This window comes from Zalophus californianus, chromosome 17, assembly GCF_009762305.2.
Source record: "Zalophus californianus isolate mZalCal1 chromosome 17, mZalCal1.pri.v2, whole genome shotgun sequence".
NCBI classification, from domain to species: domain Eukaryota; kingdom Metazoa; phylum Chordata; class Mammalia; order Carnivora; family Otariidae; genus Zalophus; species Zalophus californianus.
In genome coordinates this window covers 18,789,017-18,806,458 of record NC_045611.1, presented here as the reverse complement: position 1 = coordinate 18,806,458, position 17,442 = coordinate 18,789,017, and the positions used below count along the sequence as shown (strand labels likewise).

General features: G+C 37.6%; 1 protein-coding gene and 1 non-coding gene across 2 annotated transcripts in view; both read left to right on the top strand.

The window, feature by feature from the left end:
- CBFB (core-binding factor subunit beta) overlaps nt 1-17,442 on the top strand; it is a 56,149-nt gene that overhangs the window by 31,521 nt on the left and 7,186 nt on the right. The window contains 2 exon segments of the mRNA XM_027618791.2: nt 36-152; nt 9,086-9,181. Of these exon segments, the coding sequence (XP_027474592.1) occupies nt 36-152; nt 9,086-9,181 (213 nt within the window).
- TRNAN-GUU lies at nt 2,439-2,511 on the top strand. Its single transcript has one exon. It is a non-coding gene; the product is annotated as a tRNA-Asn (tRNA).

Sequence of the window (17,442 nt, the reverse complement as noted above, 5' to 3'; positions counted from 1 at the left end):
ATCATTGGTTTTCATCCTTTTTTTCTGTGTCTTAGGTGTATTTGAAGGCTCCTATGATTCTGAATGGAGTCTGTGTTATTTGGAAAGGCTGGATTGACCTCCAGAGACTGGATGGTATGGGCTGCCTGGAGTTTGATGAGGAGCGAGCCCAGGTAGGGTGACATCAGGCTCTACCGACATGGTCTCTTTCTGTACCTCTAATCTTGCCTTCATCTGTGCATCTATTTTATCCCATCTTTAAGAGTAAGTATAAAAAGTCTTATGTTCAAGTAGTATTGAGGAATTCTGAAGATAGATGTTGAGACCCATTCTGGTCCTGGTTTGGGGAAAATTTTTCTTTCAGTGGTTCTAAATTTCATTGGATTATTCCTGTCTGCTCAGTGGGGCACTTCAGAGTCCACTCAGTGGTTCTTTTTAATATTTTTTCTTGATCTTTAGAACATTATCAGGAGGGAGAAACAGTTCAAAGTAAAATGTAACATTTCTGGAGTGGCTCGGTGAGGAATTTGACAAATCCTCTCCCCGAAAAGCAGCGATTAAACTGGACAAAATTGTTTAAAAAAAATTTTTTTTAAGTCTCTGGAAATTAACCGAAGGCCATACATTGAGAGGTTGAATTTCAGTAAGAACCTGACAGTCTGTGGCATTTTAGTCAGTAGGGAGCACTTCCATCTCTTCCCTTAGTTCTGTGGCCTCTCAGTTTAGGCAGGCAGGACAAGCCATGAAGACTGGCAGCTCTACCATCCTGTCAGAAGGAGCTGACTTTATTTAGGGCAACATTTGAAAAAATCCTTGCCCAGGGATGTTATCAAAAACCATAGAGGATTCTGGCAAACCCTCCAGGAAGGCAAATGTTGTGGGAAGCAACAAAATGGCAGACTAGCCAGAAATTTGCAGAGATCTAGGGAAACAGGCTGCTAAAGTGGGCCCTGTTAAAATCACAAATACTTCTCATGGTCCAGAAGACTGTGCATGTGTGAGGCTGCACCTGCTCAGGGGAAAACAAAGTGGGCTCTTGCAAGCTACTAGTGTACACAGGGTAGAGTGATAAACTCCCTGCACTTTGAAAGTATTCAAGCTGCACACAGATCCAATGACAAAAGACAAGCCTTCTGGCTCAAGGTGTTTAAGCAAAACCCCTGAACAGTCATTGGCTGACCACTAAGTTATGCTGACCCAGGGCATAGGCCTAGAAAGCTAGGCCTAAAAAGAAAACAAAACTAAGCAGCGACACCAGAGGCTGCACATTACTGGGGAAACAAATTCTACAGAATTAGTCCAGGTTAAAAAAAAAAAGTCTAGGTAAGTCACTAAACGGACAGATAAAAATAGCAACAACACAGTGGAGACTGGAGTCAGAATTCAGAGTTGCTACAGCATATTATTTAAAAATGTTCCACTTTTGGCGGCCTGGGTGGCTTAGTTGGTTAAGTGGCTGCCTTTGGCTCAGGTCATGATTCCAGGGTCCTTTGAATCCTGCATTGGGCTCCCTGCTCAGCGGGAAGCCTGCTTCTCCCTCTCCCTCTGACTGCCACTTCCCCTGCTTGTGCACACTCTCTCTGTCAAATAAATAAAATCTTAAAAAAAAAAAAAAAGAAACTACCTTTGAGGGAGCCCAATTATTTGTTCTTAGTGACAAAGGCTTAAAAGCAGTTATTTATCAGTATGTTCAAAGAGTTAAAGGAAAATTCTTCCTTTAAATAATTAAAGGAAAATTAAAATGAGAATGACTTATCAAATGGAGAATATCAATAGAGATCACTTAACAGCAGATTTGAGCTGGCAGAAGAAAGAAGTTAGTGAATTTGAACATAGATTAATAGAAATTATCCAGTCTGAAGACCAGAAAGAAAAACAAAGCAGTCGTAGAGACTATGGAACACCAGCATGCATACCAACATGTGTAGGTAATGGAAGTTCCAGAAGGAGAAGAGAGAGGCAGAAAGTTTATTTTAAGAAATAATAACTGATGAAAACTTCCAAATTGATTGAAAATATTCCTCTCCATATCCAGGAAGTTCAGTGAACTTGAAGTAGGATAAAAACAAATCCACACCTAGATGCATCACAGTCAGATTTTAAAAAACAATCTCGAAAGCAGCAATAAAAAGGACTCAACACATGCAAGAGAGCCACAGTAAGATTAACAGCTGATTTGTCTTTTGAAATTATGGAAGCCAGAAGGTAGTGGGATGATAATGACTTTCAAAATGCTAAAAAGAACATGTAAGAATATCTGTTTGTTAGTAGGTGTTGATTTCTTTTGATTGTTTTATATTCATCCTCTCAATAAAGTTAAAATAATGACAAGAATAAAACTTTTTTTGTTGTTTCTTTCTGTTGTCTCTTCTATGCTCTCCACATATGGAAACATGAGAATTTTCTTATCAAAATCAAAACCCAAAACTTTCCTAGTAAAAAATTAAAATTCTTGGGGTGCCTGGCTGGCTCAGTTGGTAGAGCATGTGACTGTTGATCTCAGGGTTGTGAGCTCAAGCCCCATGTTGGGTATAGAGATTACTTTAAAATAAGTAAATAAATAAGCAACAAAATTAAAATTCTTAAGAAAGAATCCCTGCTACCTTGATTTCCACAAAGATAAGGAGTTACCAACTCTTTCAGAAAAATAGTAAATAATCCTCAATTTAGAAGGCTGTTTCTGTGAGAAGTGATACAGCAGATTAAATTTATATAAGGTAAAATTTCAGACTTAATTGATTTCTAAAACTGAAATAGTTTATTAAAATGATAGATAAAAGTTTTAAGTTTAACCCACAGTATCTTCCATACTTAGATTTTTCCAGGTCTTGTTTCTCCAGTCTATAAATTGAGCTTTATCACTACAAAGTTAGTACCATCTGTTGTGATAATAAACTAATATAATAATAGGTCTTACATAGTGTAAAAATTTTAAAGCAGGGGACTCCAAACATTCAATCAGCAATGAGTACTTCTGTATAACCTTCCCTATCCCAGAATCATCTGTAAGATATGTAGAAGTTAGGAATAGGGGCTTTGTTGTCATATAATTGTGAATCCTAACCCCACTGCTTAAATCTGTTACGGACTGAATATTTGTGTTCCCCCAAATTCATATGTTAGAGCCTCAACCCCCAGTGTGACTGTACTTGGAGGGAGGTTAGTTAAGGTTAAATGAAGTCCTAAGAGTGGGGCCCTGATATGGTAGGATTAGTGTCCTGATAAGAGATACACAAGAGAGCTTGCTCATTCTCTTTCTCTGCTATATGAGGATGGTATTCACTAACAGACACTGAGGTACCTGGTACCTGGTAAGGTAAGAGATAAACAGTATGGTTACAATTCCATTTTAACTGAAGTTTGTAAGTATTTCAGTTGATGTATTTTCACCTGCATTGTGCTTTTGCCTTTGTTCAGAGTACTTTTCACCAAACGTTGACAAGGGTATGGAACAGTAGTTTGTGTGGTGGTTATGTAAAATTGACACATTTGGAAAATTGACAATACATACTAAAACTGCAAATGACATATACCTGTGATCCAGCTGTTCTAGTCTAAGTCATGGTATACAAAGGGATTGAATACATATATTCATCAAGAGAAATGTACTGGGCATTTGTAGCAGCTTTATAGCCAGAAACTGCAAACTGCTCAATTGCCAATTAACAGTAGGATGAATAAATTGCTCACTCACACAAAGAAATACAGTGATAATAAAAAACTACAGCTTGCACACCAGTATGGATGGGTTTCAAAAATATATTGATTGTATCCAAAAAGTACATGCTGTATGAATCCATTCATCTGAAAGTAAAGAAATGGGCAAAACTAATCAAGTGCTTTTAGAAATAAGGATAATGGCTTATCCCTGAGAGGAGGCTAGGTACTGGAATGGGGCAGAAGGATACTTGTGAGATGCTGTTAGTGTTCTGTTTCTTCCTATGGATTCTAGTTACATGGAAGGTTCAGTTTAGGACAGTGCTGCCCAGTAGAATTCAGGTATGAACCACATAATACAAGTTTTTCTAGAAGCCACATTAAAAAAATAAAAAGCAGTTATTTAATTTTTATATTATATTTTGTTTAACCCAGTATATCCAAAATATCATACTTGAACATAAAATGAATATAAACATTTACTGAGATGTTTCACATTTTTTTCTTTGTAACAAGTACCTGAAATCCAGTAAATTTCATTTACAGACTCCGACTAGCCACAATTTTCTTTTTTCTTTTTTTTAAGATTTATTTGTTTGAGAGAGAGAGAGCAAACAGGGAGGGGCAGAGGGAGAGAGTCATCGAGCAGAACCCCTGCTGAGTGAGGATGCCAATGTGGGACTCGATCTCGTGACCCTAGATCATGACCTGAGCCAAAACCAAGAGTCGGACACTCAACCTACTGAGACACCCAGGCATCCACAGACTAGCCACATTTCAAGTGTTCAGTAGTCACATGTGGCTAGTTGCTACCATACTGGACAGGAAAGCCTTAATATAAGTGTACACTTTTGTATATATAATATACTACAATAATAAAATGTTTTACAAGTTTGCCACAAATGAATATAATTCTGAATGTAATTGTAGAAGTAATTAACTCATGTTTGCTGATTATATTTTCATCATTCAATTTATTTTCTGTAATTTGTAAGGATAAAATTCAATGTCTTTATGCTTTTGGCTTTCAATAATTGTAACTCTAAAAGCTTAAAGATTTTTGGCACTTCGCCATTGGATACTTTAATCAGAGATTTCCAACTAATTTTGAACAAGGTGTAACTGAGGACTCATTTACCATAGAAAGGTCAGTGCCATTGTAGGACCTATATTGATTTCAGAGTAGTACTTCAAAGGCTCAGTTTTCTAAAATCCAAGGTATGGGTGTACTGTCCTGATGAATTTTTTATATTCAGCATCAGCTTTGTCACATTTTATAGTTCTGTTACTTTGTAGATACATAAATAGATTTCTAATTTATGCAACTATAACTTCTAAATGATTGGCAAACTATCTTTGAATACAGTTATGAATTACATGTGTCACATCTTGTTCCTCATAAATTTCTATTTCATAGGTTTTTAAAGATTTTATTTATTTATTTGAGAGATTGCCGCTGTGCTTGAGGGTGGGGAAAGGGGCAGAGGGAGAGAAAGAGAATCCCAAGCCGACTCCTTGCTGAGCACGGAGCCCAGGCTCGATTCCAGGCGCACAACTGGGAGATCATGACCCAAGCCAAAACCAAGAGCCAGAGGCTCAACTGACTGAGCTACCCAGGCGCCCTTCTGTTTCATTGTCTTTAAAAATTCACTGAGAATGTTACTTTTTTTTTCTTTTTTTCTTCTTTTTAAGAGAGCACAGGTGAGCAGGGAAGGGCAGAGGGAGAGAGAATCAGAAGGAAGCTCCATGCTGGGCATGGAGCCTGACTTGGGGCTGGATCTCACAACCCTGTGGTCATGACCTGAGCTGAAATCAAGAGTCAGACACTTAACTGACTAAGCCAGTCAGGCGCCCTGGGAATGTTAATTTTTATACAGTGTGTGCTCCACCAGCATTTGTATTATCAATATAAGGGAATAATTTTATCTTCACTGTTGTACTTTTTAAATTAATTTGCTTTGGCAGTCACAAAAAAAGATGTTTCAGGGGCCTGGCTGGCTCAGTCATTGGAACACCTGACTCTTGATCTCGGGGTTGTGAGTTAGGGCCCCATGTTTGGTGTAGAGATTACCTAAAAATAAAATCTTAAAAAAGAAAAGTTTCACTTTTAATGTAATGACTTTTTAAAAGTTTAATTTTGGTTCTATGATCAAGTTAGAAAAATTAAACCATTATTTGAATTCACAGATTTTCTATTTGACATCCCTGATGACACTGAGGTAAAACTGATGTCCCTTAGCTGTTTGCAAGGTTTTTGTTAATGAAATCAGCATATAAACAGCTTTGCTTTTTATATGTGTATGATAATATGAATTGAATCACTTGTCATTTGTCAGTGAATTAAATCACTTGATTTAAATGAAGTTGTGTTTTGCAGAGTGATATTAAATGTACCGGTTGCAGCTGCTCATGTTAAATTGTCGCCTTTGAAGTATATGTTGATGCTTCTTCAGCAGTTTATTTCTTTTGGTTTTCATGTGATCAGTGATACCATTCTGGTCCTCACAGAGAATAGTAAATGTCGTTATTTTGTGCAAATTACGTGTTCCATCATCAACTTTCTTGGAAATGAATTTAATTCTTAATTTTTCATAAAACAGGCATTTCCAGTTTTTAAATTCATTGCTGCAGAAAGGTATTACCAAACCATAAAATAAATATAGTTGTAGATTTAGGCAATATAATAAAGACAAAATCACTGCAGCAAGAATGGTCAGAATATTCTATATATGCTCCATGACAGGACTGCAAAGTCTTTATTTGCCACATGGGTTTCACTACACCCACATTTTATGATGACCCCACCTGACTCCTTTGTGCAGATCGTGGTTAAGACCACAGTATAACAAGTAGCTGGCAGGGACGAGAGTGTTTACAGCTGCTCCCACTGCTATCTGAGACTGGATAGAATTAGTTGTCCCTAGCCATCTTGAGCATACTTTATGGGTGAGTGTATCGTTTTATCAGGAGTTGCCCTTTATGCTGCCCTTGAAGGGGGTAGGTGTTAGTTAAGGATAACGCTGGTCATTGCCAATCGTCTTTCAGATTAAAGTGCAAACTGTTCACATACATTTCACATCTTGCTAGAAAGGACCAAGACAGAAGCTGGAGTTAGAAAGCGGAGAGCTACCAAATCTCTCTTGGCTTATTTTACTACAATTATTAGTAATAATACTTTTTCCTTTTAATGAAATAAAAATCTGTGACCATTGCTAGAATACACATTAGTGGCTAATAACTTCCTTAGGGAATTAGATCACATTTCATGTTATATGCTCTTATTTCACCATGTAATATTCCTCTATGATACTGAATCACAGCTGACATATATTGATTTTTTTGTAATTATTTGTTCATCGTCTACCCGCCCCACTAGACCAGACTGTGAGGAGAAGCACCGTTGTTCCCTCACATTGAATCCATGGCACCTTAGCACAGTGACTTGGACATAATAAAGACTCAAGCATTTGTAGAATGAATGAAAAAGTGAATGAATGTACAGGACAGGAGTAATCTGTTAGCAGTATATGTGCCCCAGTTGGTAGCTAACTAAACAACAGAAAGCCCTTGGGAGTTGGGAACAGTGTTCTTGTGCAGGTACCTCAAGCTTATATGGTATATTCTAAGGATACCGTAGGAACGTGTAATGATATTTAGTTAGATGTGTAAATTTGATATATCTGTAAATGCTTGTAAAATAATAGGTAGCACTTACTGAATGCTGTCCGTTAATATGCTTAAGCATGTTTTATATGTTACTTAATCTTTACAGCAGTCTTATAAAGTAGGTATTACTACTATGCCCATTTTACATTTGAGTTTACTGAAGCTTAGAGAAATGAAATGCCCTTCCCTCGGTCATAAAGCTGGTAAATGCATCAAAGGATAGAAATCCAGAAATCTAATTACACCTTTCAAAATTTTTTTAATATTTTATTTATTTATTTGGCAGAGCACAAGCAGGGAGAGCAGCAGCAGAGGTAGAGGGAGAAGCAGGCCCCCGCAGAGCAGGGAGCCCAATGCAGGGTTCTAAGGACCCTGGGATCATGACCTGAGCCGAAGGCAGCCACTTAACTGGCTGAGCCACCCAGGCGCCCCTACACCTTTCAGTTTTAAGTTATAGACATCTTGTCAGTGAAAATTTTAAGTATTAAACAGCCGTACTAATAGTGACAAATAAAACATGCATCACACAGAATACGACACCAAGCAGTATAGGCATAGTCCAGGTAGGTATAGCACTTAATTATATTACAGGGGTCCTGGGTCTTCTCATCTTCTGCTGTGCTATGCTCAGTGTGGGATTGCATCCACATTATTATGTTTGCACAATGGCTGCTGTATCTCTGGGCATTGCATCAGCTCATAGGAAGGAGAAAAGCTGACATGTCTCTTAAATGACTTCTTAGAAGCCCCATTAGGTGACTTATGCTTCTGTCTGGTTAGAACTGAGTTACTGGTCACCCCTTGCTGCGGTGAAGCTAGGAAGTTGAATATTGGTGACTTTTTGGATATTTTTATCTTTTAGTTTCTGGAAGTGTACCATCGAAAAATCCTAGTATTGAAAAGTGTGTGACTGCAAAGGTTGAGCATCCTGTGCTGTAGACAATGAGGGAGCTTTTTTAAGTTGGGGGTATTGTGGTCAGATTGTGCCTCAGGCATGCTCTGATGGCTCTGGTAAATCGGGGATGACAGAATGGAAGCAGGGAGAGGCCGTGTAGGAGATCTTTGCAGTAATTTTAGTAAGAGATCTTAGAAGCCTGAACTAAGAAACTGTAGGAAATAAAAAGAGACTTTAAATTTCCAAAAATATTTAGGAGGTCAGATGGCTAGGACTTGGTGGTTGATAGGCTCTGCAGAGACGGGAGAATGAAGAGTCAAAGGTGGCTCAGACTTCTGGCAGAAATGAGTGAGTGGTGCCATGAATGGAAACTAAAGGGGAATAAAGGAGATAGTTTAAATCGGTTGTCCCTCAGACACAGTGAGTTTGAGGTATCTGGATTTTCTTCATGTGCAGATCTTTATTAATTGGGAAAGGGTTAGGTAGATTTGTTACATGTTACAAATGTTTTTTCTTGATAATATCCCTTGGACTTTTATTTACTTCCTGTTGTTCAGCAGTTTCTCACATTTGTATAATCAATTCTGTTAATATTCTCTTTTATATTTCTGGCTTTCTTGTCCTAATTAGAGGGTCTGGCCCTCTGGGGCCTATTTGGTCTATAATTTGGTCTTACACCCAAATTATAGAAGTATATACCTCTGTGGTTTAAATATTGACTTGTACAGGATTTTATTTTGGTGACTAGGATGAGGTAAGGAAAGAGAAGAGCATTTTCAGTTGTTAGAATTACTCCGCTCTTCATTTCCTCCAAGAAACAAACACTGTCAAATTGTAAGTTTTTATTCTAAATCACAATTAAAATATCCTTTTCATGTATTCCAACAGCAGGAGGATGCATTAGCACAGCAGGCCTTTGAAGAGGCCCGGAGAAGGACGCGTGAATTTGAAGACAGAGACAGGTCTCATCGGGAGGAAATGGAGGTGAGAGTTTCACAGCTGCTGGCAGTAACTGGTTAGTACTTTCCCCCAACCTCTCAGGCTCTCTTTGTCATGTTTGTTGTGCATAATGTGTTTTATAAATAGTTTTATTTTGTCTTTGATTTGTCAAAAGTTATACTGCGTCTTTGTGTTTATTAAATGTAATTGCTCTAAAGAGACTTAGTCTTAATTTTAAGGTTGTACATGAATTCACTGTTTATTGGTCCTCATAAAAATCATTTACTGTCATGTATATATTCTCTTAATTCATTGATCCAAATATCTTCCCTCGTTTTTGTCTTATTTGTAAAAATTACTTTATGTTATCATAGAATACATATTTTTAGAACATTATTAAAACTCTTTGGAAATTATATTACTTTATATTTTTTAATGATTGTCTTGATTTTGTAACAGTGTAATGTTTGGCCATTTGTGTATTCTCTTTACTAGAGGAAAATTTAATATTTTCTTACTAAATGAAATTAACCTAAACCATTTTTTTTTACTTTTTATGGTACAGAGATAGAAATCCTCACAAAAGAAATATGTAGCTTAATTACTGTAAGGCTAACACCCTAATAACACCATCCAGATTTAAAAAAAAGTCAAACTTTGACAACTACCCCAGCAGCCCCCTTCATGTGGGCATCTAATTATGACCTTCTCCCTCCCCTTAAAAGTACTCATTACCTCAGTTTTTATAGTAATCATTTCCTTGTGTCTTTAGTTTGATTACCCATGCCTCCTTCAGTCTTCAACATTTAAGTTTAGTCTTACCCAGTGTTTAAATCTGATAAGACTTTTAATTGACATGGATTTTTTCTATATAAAATTGTACCCTGCTTTAAGCAGACTTTAATTAGATTAATATTTAAAGTGTATATACATTGTTCAAAACCCCAATTTCTACAAATTGTATACGCTAACAAAACAAAAATAATCAAGATCAGAACTAATGTGTTTGAAAAGAATATTGTTAAATGTTAATAAATGCTTCAAGTTTATAAGCTTAATTATCAACATGAGCATTTCACACAAGAAGAAATAGGAAAAAGCACACATTCATCTTTGATAATCAAAAGAAATGGAATTAAAATATAATTATACTACGTGAACTAAATAGAATAATTTCCAGGCATTAAAAAGAGTTCTGCAGATTGGTTGCATAACATCGTAAATGTACTTAATACTTAACACTACTGAACTGTGCACTTAGAAATGGTTAAGATGGTAATTTTTATGTTAAGTGTATTTTAACACATTAAAAATTTTTTTAATCGGTGTTACAGAAAATTTGTGGGTTTTCCATGCACAAAATTATTTGTACACTATTATTTAAATTAACACAAAAGTGTGTGTGTGTGTACGAAGATATTGGTGAAGAGCCCAGACACTAGAGCCAGCCTGTGAGATCTGAATCTGGCTTTGCCACTTTGTCACTTTGAACAAGTTATTTCATCTTTCTGTGGCTGAGTTTCCTCATTGATAAAATGAGGCTAATAATTGTGCCTATCGCATAAGGTCATTTTAAGGATTAAATAAGCAAATACATATGAAAGCACCTCTTGAGTATGTGGCTGAGTAGATGTCAGCTGCTATTATTAGTGTTAGTGTGTGTGTGTGTGTGTGTGTGTGTGTGTGTATCCCTCTATGTGACAATATATATATTTTAGAATAAATGAAAAAAATCAAGCTATTTAGTGGTTAGTGTATAAAATAGAATTATCTTTTAATGATTGAGATTTCGCTTTGTCAGTGAGTGAATTAATCTAATAGACTGATAGCAACTATTGGTGGTGCCCCCGAGAATACAGAACTTTTTAGCTAGGAGAAGAGACAGGAGGAATATTATGCAATGCATTTGTAATTCTTTGAAGCTTTTCAATTCTTGTGATCAGACTTCCCATGACATTTTCTTTCAGAATGCTTGTATCTGTAGTAGTAAGAAGTTTTTAAACCTATACTGTGCATTTATCTTACACTTCTGAACCTTTTTGCTCATGCTGTTTCTCTGACTGATAATGTACCTTTCCACCCATTTGTTAAAACCCAGCTTGAACATTCAGTCAGTCCCTTCTCCAGCCTGCTTCACTGTTATTAGCCTTTCTACTTTGTAGTTTCCAGAGCACTTATTTCTGTTATTGTTCCTACAGAACAGTTATGTTGAAACAATTAAAAACATGTCTGTCCTTTATTGTAGATTCCCAGTGAGATGGGGCCCCTGATTTTTTAGTCCTCACATTACCCACCCCAGTGTTTTGTACATTGTCTAGTTGTCTAATGGAGATTTTCAGAAAACAGTTCTTATCCTGGCTCTCTGAAAACTAAAGTTACAGGGTAGACTAGAGGTTAAAGTAGAGTAATACATATTACTGGTCTCTGGAAAGGTTTTAAATGTTTGTAATTTGTTGGTTTATATTAAGTAATGAACCCCAACTATGTTGTGCTGGATTCTGCATTAGAGACTGGTAAATATATAGATGAAAATGCACAGGGGCACCTGGGTGGCTCAGTCAGTTAAACGTCTGACTCTTGATTTCAGCTCAGGTCATGATCTCAGGGTCCTGGGATAGAGCCCTGAGTCAGGCTCCCTGCTGGGCATGGAGCCTGCTTAAGATTCTCTCTTTCCTTCTCCCTCTGCCACCGCCCCCCCCACCACTCCCCCCACCCCGGCTGCTTGCTCTCACACTCTCTGTCTCTCTCTCTAAAAAAAGAAAAGAAGGAAGAAAGAAGAAAACGTATGGTTTCTGTCCTTGAGCAACTGTCAGACTTGAGGGAAGAGAGATACATAAACACATAATTGGAGACTACTTTACCAGCAGCCACACACAATGGAGGTTCAGAAGGGGAGCAGTGAACAGTGTAGAGGAATGAGTGCTTATGTCTGCCTCTGCCTGGGGAATTCACAGGAAAATACCCTTGCAGGGATTTGAAAGAAGAGTGGGAGTTTGCCCCAAGCTAGGCAAGGCATTCCGGGCAGAAAGAACAGTGTATGCAAAGGCATGAAGCAGTAAGAGATCTTGTCATGTCTGAGAACATGGTTGGTCAGTCTTTCTGGGAACAAGCCAACATGGCTTTAAATGAATATAAGAATTGCTTTATAAAAAGTGCTCTTTGGCTACATTACATTTGAAGAATAACTTTGTTAATTAATGGAACGATTACTAAGTTTTTGTATACGTTTTGCTTTAAATAAAATGGATTAGTTGACACCAAGAGTTGTCTTAAATGCTAACTTGGTTGTTCTTATAAATAATGCTACTTGAAAAACATTCTGGTGTGTGAATTTATATATATGTGTATGTGTTTATATTTGTGTATGAACAAAAGCATAGTCTGTTGATAGAGGTGTTAAATAATTTGTTGTTCAGGTAGATTGTTTTCCATTGGGTTTTATGTCAGTGATTTGAGAGCATGGACTTTGTAGTCAGGCCTAGTTGAGATTCCTGCTTCATCACTTGCCAATCTCTCTTAAGCTTATTTTCTCATAGAAATTGTTGTGAGAATTAAATAGGAAAATGCTTGTAAAAGCACTTAGTATGGTGGTTGGCTGGTGTATGCCTACAGTAAATAATAGCTCTAAAGTACTTCTTTAGCACTAAAAGCTCTACCACAGTGCTGATTCCAGTTAATTGAATTATCCTTTTAGTTCTCTAAAGTGTTATCAGGGCACTTTCCCTGCATTATGACCTGGAGCATAGAAAAAATGGTTAGATTGTCATCAATGATTTAAGATTCCATAGTCCCTGAGGCAATAATTTAAAACATCAGTTCTTATAGAGAACTGTCATCTATAAAATTGGGCTGGAATCTGACTCCAGAGCTTGCACTGGCAGTCCCTTAGGAAGTTTTGGGTATGCATGTCTTTTGGTACTTTGTGCATGTATATTTTGCTTCCCTTTAAAAAAAAACATAATGGGGAGCCTGGGTGGCGCAGCTGGTTAAGTGACCAACTCTTGGTTTCGACTCAGATCGTGAACTTGGGGTTGTGAGGTTGAGCCCCACTTAAGCCTCCCTGCCCAGTCTGTTTGGGACTCTCTCCCTCTGCCCCCCTGCCACCACTGCGCTTTTTCTCCCTCAAAATAAATAAACCTTTAAAAATAAATAAATCCACAAGAAGTTCCTAATCTTATTTTCTTACAGTTTACCTTCTTTTTCCTTTAAAAGGGGAGAACATTAGGAAAAATTATTGTCGTTCCCCCCCCCATAATTCAGACATCTATATGGGACATTATGCCATATACTCTAACATTCTTATTATAGTTGAGGAACCTGAGACTCCGAGAAAAATTGACTTGCTCTCTTTCAAGTAGTTGGTTAATGGAAAGAAGAGTGAAGACTTAAACCAGTTTCCTAACCAAAAGGCCTCTACAAATACAGCCTAGCACTGGGAAATGAATGTCCACATCACCCATAAAGATGATTAAGTTGAAAAATAAAACCTGCCAGGAGAGGTTAGAAACCATTTTGCCTGGAAAAGAAAAAGCTGAGGCAAAAAAGAATAATAATGATTCCAGTGGGTGGTCCTGATGCCTGACTGGAGGCGAGGGCCGAGGAGCAGTGGTAACTCGTGGGTGGCAGTAACCCAGTGAATGGTCCTTGGAAGCTTGAGATGCTGGCAACTCAGCGGCTTAGGGATGTCCCACCCCTGTTTAGATAACCTCTAAGGCCTCTGGCCCCATGGTGCTAACCTTGTAGTGGTGGTGCTTGAGCATTTAATACATGTGTAAGGTTAAGGTTACTAAAGGTTTTGATTTGTACCAGTGTCTTTGAACCTGAAATAAGTTCTAAAACTCCCTGAGCGTGTGTCTATTTTACCATCTGTAAAATTTAGAAAGTTTTCAATCCATCATTTATGGTAGGAATTTAGCATTTTGTTTCTCTGATTTTCTGGAAAAAGGTATTTTACTAGTATGATATTTCTCTTTTTTCTTTTGAAATAATTCTTTTAATTTTAGGCAGAAAGACAATATGGAGACTCAAACAGGATGTTGGCAAGTACAACCTTTCATTTCCACGTCTACCTTAGTGACTAGGTAGTGTTGAATTCTTTCTAACAAAGAAAAATAAATACCATTTTTTTTATAGCTTCATTTTCACTCTCTGCAATAGGCTTATGGCCACACATTGCTTCAATTTTTTTATCTTTTATTTTTCATTGTTACGTTAATCACCATACATTACATCATTAGTTTTTGATGTAGTATTCCATGATTCATTGTGCATAACACCCAGTGCTCCATGCAGAACATGCCCTCTTTAATACCCATCACCAGGCTAACCCATCCTCCCACCCCCCTCCCCTCTAGAACCCTCAGTTTGTTTTTCAGAGTCCATCATCTCTCATGGTTCGTCTCCACCTCCGATTTACCCCCCTTCATTCTTCCCCTCCTGCTATCTTCTTCTTTTTTTTTTCTTAACATATATTGCATTATTTGTTTAGAGGTACAGATCTGTGATTCAACAGTCTTGCACAATTCACAGCGCTCACCATAGCACATACCCTCCCCAGTGTCTATCACCCAGCCACCCCATCCCTCCCACCCCCCCCCCCCGACTCCAGCAACCCTCAGTACATTGCTTCAATTAAATACTTAAGTCCATGTCATGAGACCACTTCCAAGGTTTTTGAGATTATCGAGCTGCTACCTTTCAGAGGCAATAGCAGCTTATTATTAATTTGGCAAGTGAAAAACTATAGTGAAATGAAGAAACTTTATTGTAGTAACCTTGTTGAAATACTGTTAAATCTTTGGTATACAACAAAATGGTCTGTAAAAGCTACATAACACTGTGTATAATATCTTTACCCTCTGGGTAGTTTTTAAAAAGGAGTACATGCACATATTTGTCTCTCTTTAGTAGGAAATGTAGGAAACTAACTGAAAACTGTGGAGGGGAATCTGGTATCTGGGGGCCACATGGGAGGGTGATTACTTTTCACTGTTTATCTTTTAGACCTTTTGAATTTTGTAGCCTGTATATCTGTTACCTCTTTAGAAAAGAAATAAAATTTTAGTGTTAACACAAAATGATGGAAGTAGAAGATTCTAGAACTTACTATCTGTATCTCTGGCATATAGGTTTTTTCTAAAAATGTGAAATCCTTCATTTGAAATTTTATAGAGAACCCCCGTGTATATGGTAGATAAAAGGGGTACTGCTCTGGGTGAAGCAGGGGTGGGAATTACTCTGATTTCCTTCTGTAGTCCCTGGGGTGTTTTCATGGAACCCAGTAGCTGACAATGTAACTTAAGAACCTTTGATGTAGTAAAATGACCATGAGGTTTGTAATAGATTGCTCTGGTTTTAAATCCTGTCTCTCCTATTTGTTGTCTTGTGACATTAGGAAAGTTACGTATCCTTGTGAGCCTCATCTGTAAAATCAGGGCTAGGGTCCTACCTCCCGGGTTGCTGCCAGCATAGTATCTGACTCTTAAATGGGCTCACTTCCTCTTTCTGTTCACTTTGGCTCACAATGTATCTGGAGTGGCAGTAAAAGCAGGCATATCCTAACTTCAGAATGTGAAAATCCAGAGATATTTTGCCAAGATATTTTATATTCTGGTATTGGTTGTTTTGTTTGTTTTTGGTTTGGTTTTTAATAACAGTAAAGGGTTTTTAATTTTTCTGGGTTCTGTTAGAAGTGGAGGTAGTGGTTACCCAGGGGGTGAGTAGTGACGAGGGAGAGGGGAGAGCACAAGGGGAACTTCCCAAGCTTGGGTAGTATTATATTGCTTGATCTGTGTGCTAGTTACATGGGTGTGTTCATTTAATAGGAAATTCATCAAGTTACATATTTATGATCTGTGCACTATCCTGTATTTTAATAAAAAATTAGACATTAAAAAAGAAAAAATAATCAAATTTCTTCTGTGAAGTGCCTGCCCATTGCTATTTGTTGCCACATAGTAGTGGCCAAGTGCCTTTTTACCTGGGATTCCTTCCCTGATTTGAAAATGTTGACGCATTACTGATGGCAGTTCTCTTCATCTGTGTAACTGTAATTCAAATGCCTTACTTTGGGATTTTCTGAAAAACTGAGGTTAATAAAGGACAGAATGAGTGCTGTGGTCATAAATGTATTAGAAAGATGCCTGTGTTATTGATAACAGCTCATGAACGCTCCCTGTGTCTAGAGACTGTCTTCAGCTTGATTGGCCTCTTCACTTTCTAAAACTGTAACATTGTACTGTTGGCTCTTAATGCAGCCGCATGGTGACAGGGTGCTGAAAGAGATTTTCTCTGTCATTGTGTAGAAAATGCTTTCATCTGGTTAGTTTATAAAGTGTTAGCAAATAAATTCTTATCTTTAATGTCAGAGAATGGGTAAATAATTACTGCTTATTTTACTATAGGCAGTTTTAATACAATTCAGCAAATCATAGGAGAGTTTTAGGTGGAAACTTTTTGGAAATAAAACAGGCAAAAGGCTTTATGTGGTTTTTGTATTTGTGTTTTGTATGTTTTTGGAGCCTTCGATTCTGTGTGGTCCGAGAAAAAAACAATCTCAGCCACTATTTTAAATTCCCGCAGACTTCAGTTTTCAAATCACTTTAACTGTACCAACACTCATTTTTGTGTAAGGACAAATGAACATAAAAATCTGTCTATACTGGGCCTTCCTAACATGTCTTTTGGGTAAAGGCAATAGATGAGAGTGAAGGGGGAATATAAACTCAGACTTAAGACTGAGAACCGGAAGAGAATTGATGAGGGAGGAAGAGGATACTAGATCTGCCCTCTCCCATACCAAGAAAGAGTGTCTTTGTGGGGCGCCTGGGGGGCTCAGTCGTTAGGCATCTGCTTTCGGCTCAGGTCATGACCCCGGGGTCCTGGGATCGAGCCCCATGTCATGCTCCCTGCTCAGCAGGAAAGTCTGCTTCTCCCTCTTCCTGTCCCTCTGCTCCTGTGCTCTCTTGCTCGCTCTCTCTCAAATAAGTAAAATCTTTTTTTAAAAGAAGTCTTTGTTCTCTATCATAGGAGATGCAAGCTTCATTAAAATTTATTTTGTCCTAACCTTGTTTTAGTTTGTAAAAATTACATCTTATTGACAGGATGCAGGGTTGTTGTTTTTTTTTAACATTTCAAATGTTCACACACACATATTGGGAGGTGAGGAGCAGCTTTGTTGTAATAATGACAGTGTGAGTACTTCTATATGCCAGGCAGTATACACTACAGTATTTGTTTCACATTTGGTTCTTAAAACACTGAGGCTGAAAGAGAATAAGAAACTTGTCTAAGATCACATAGCTGAA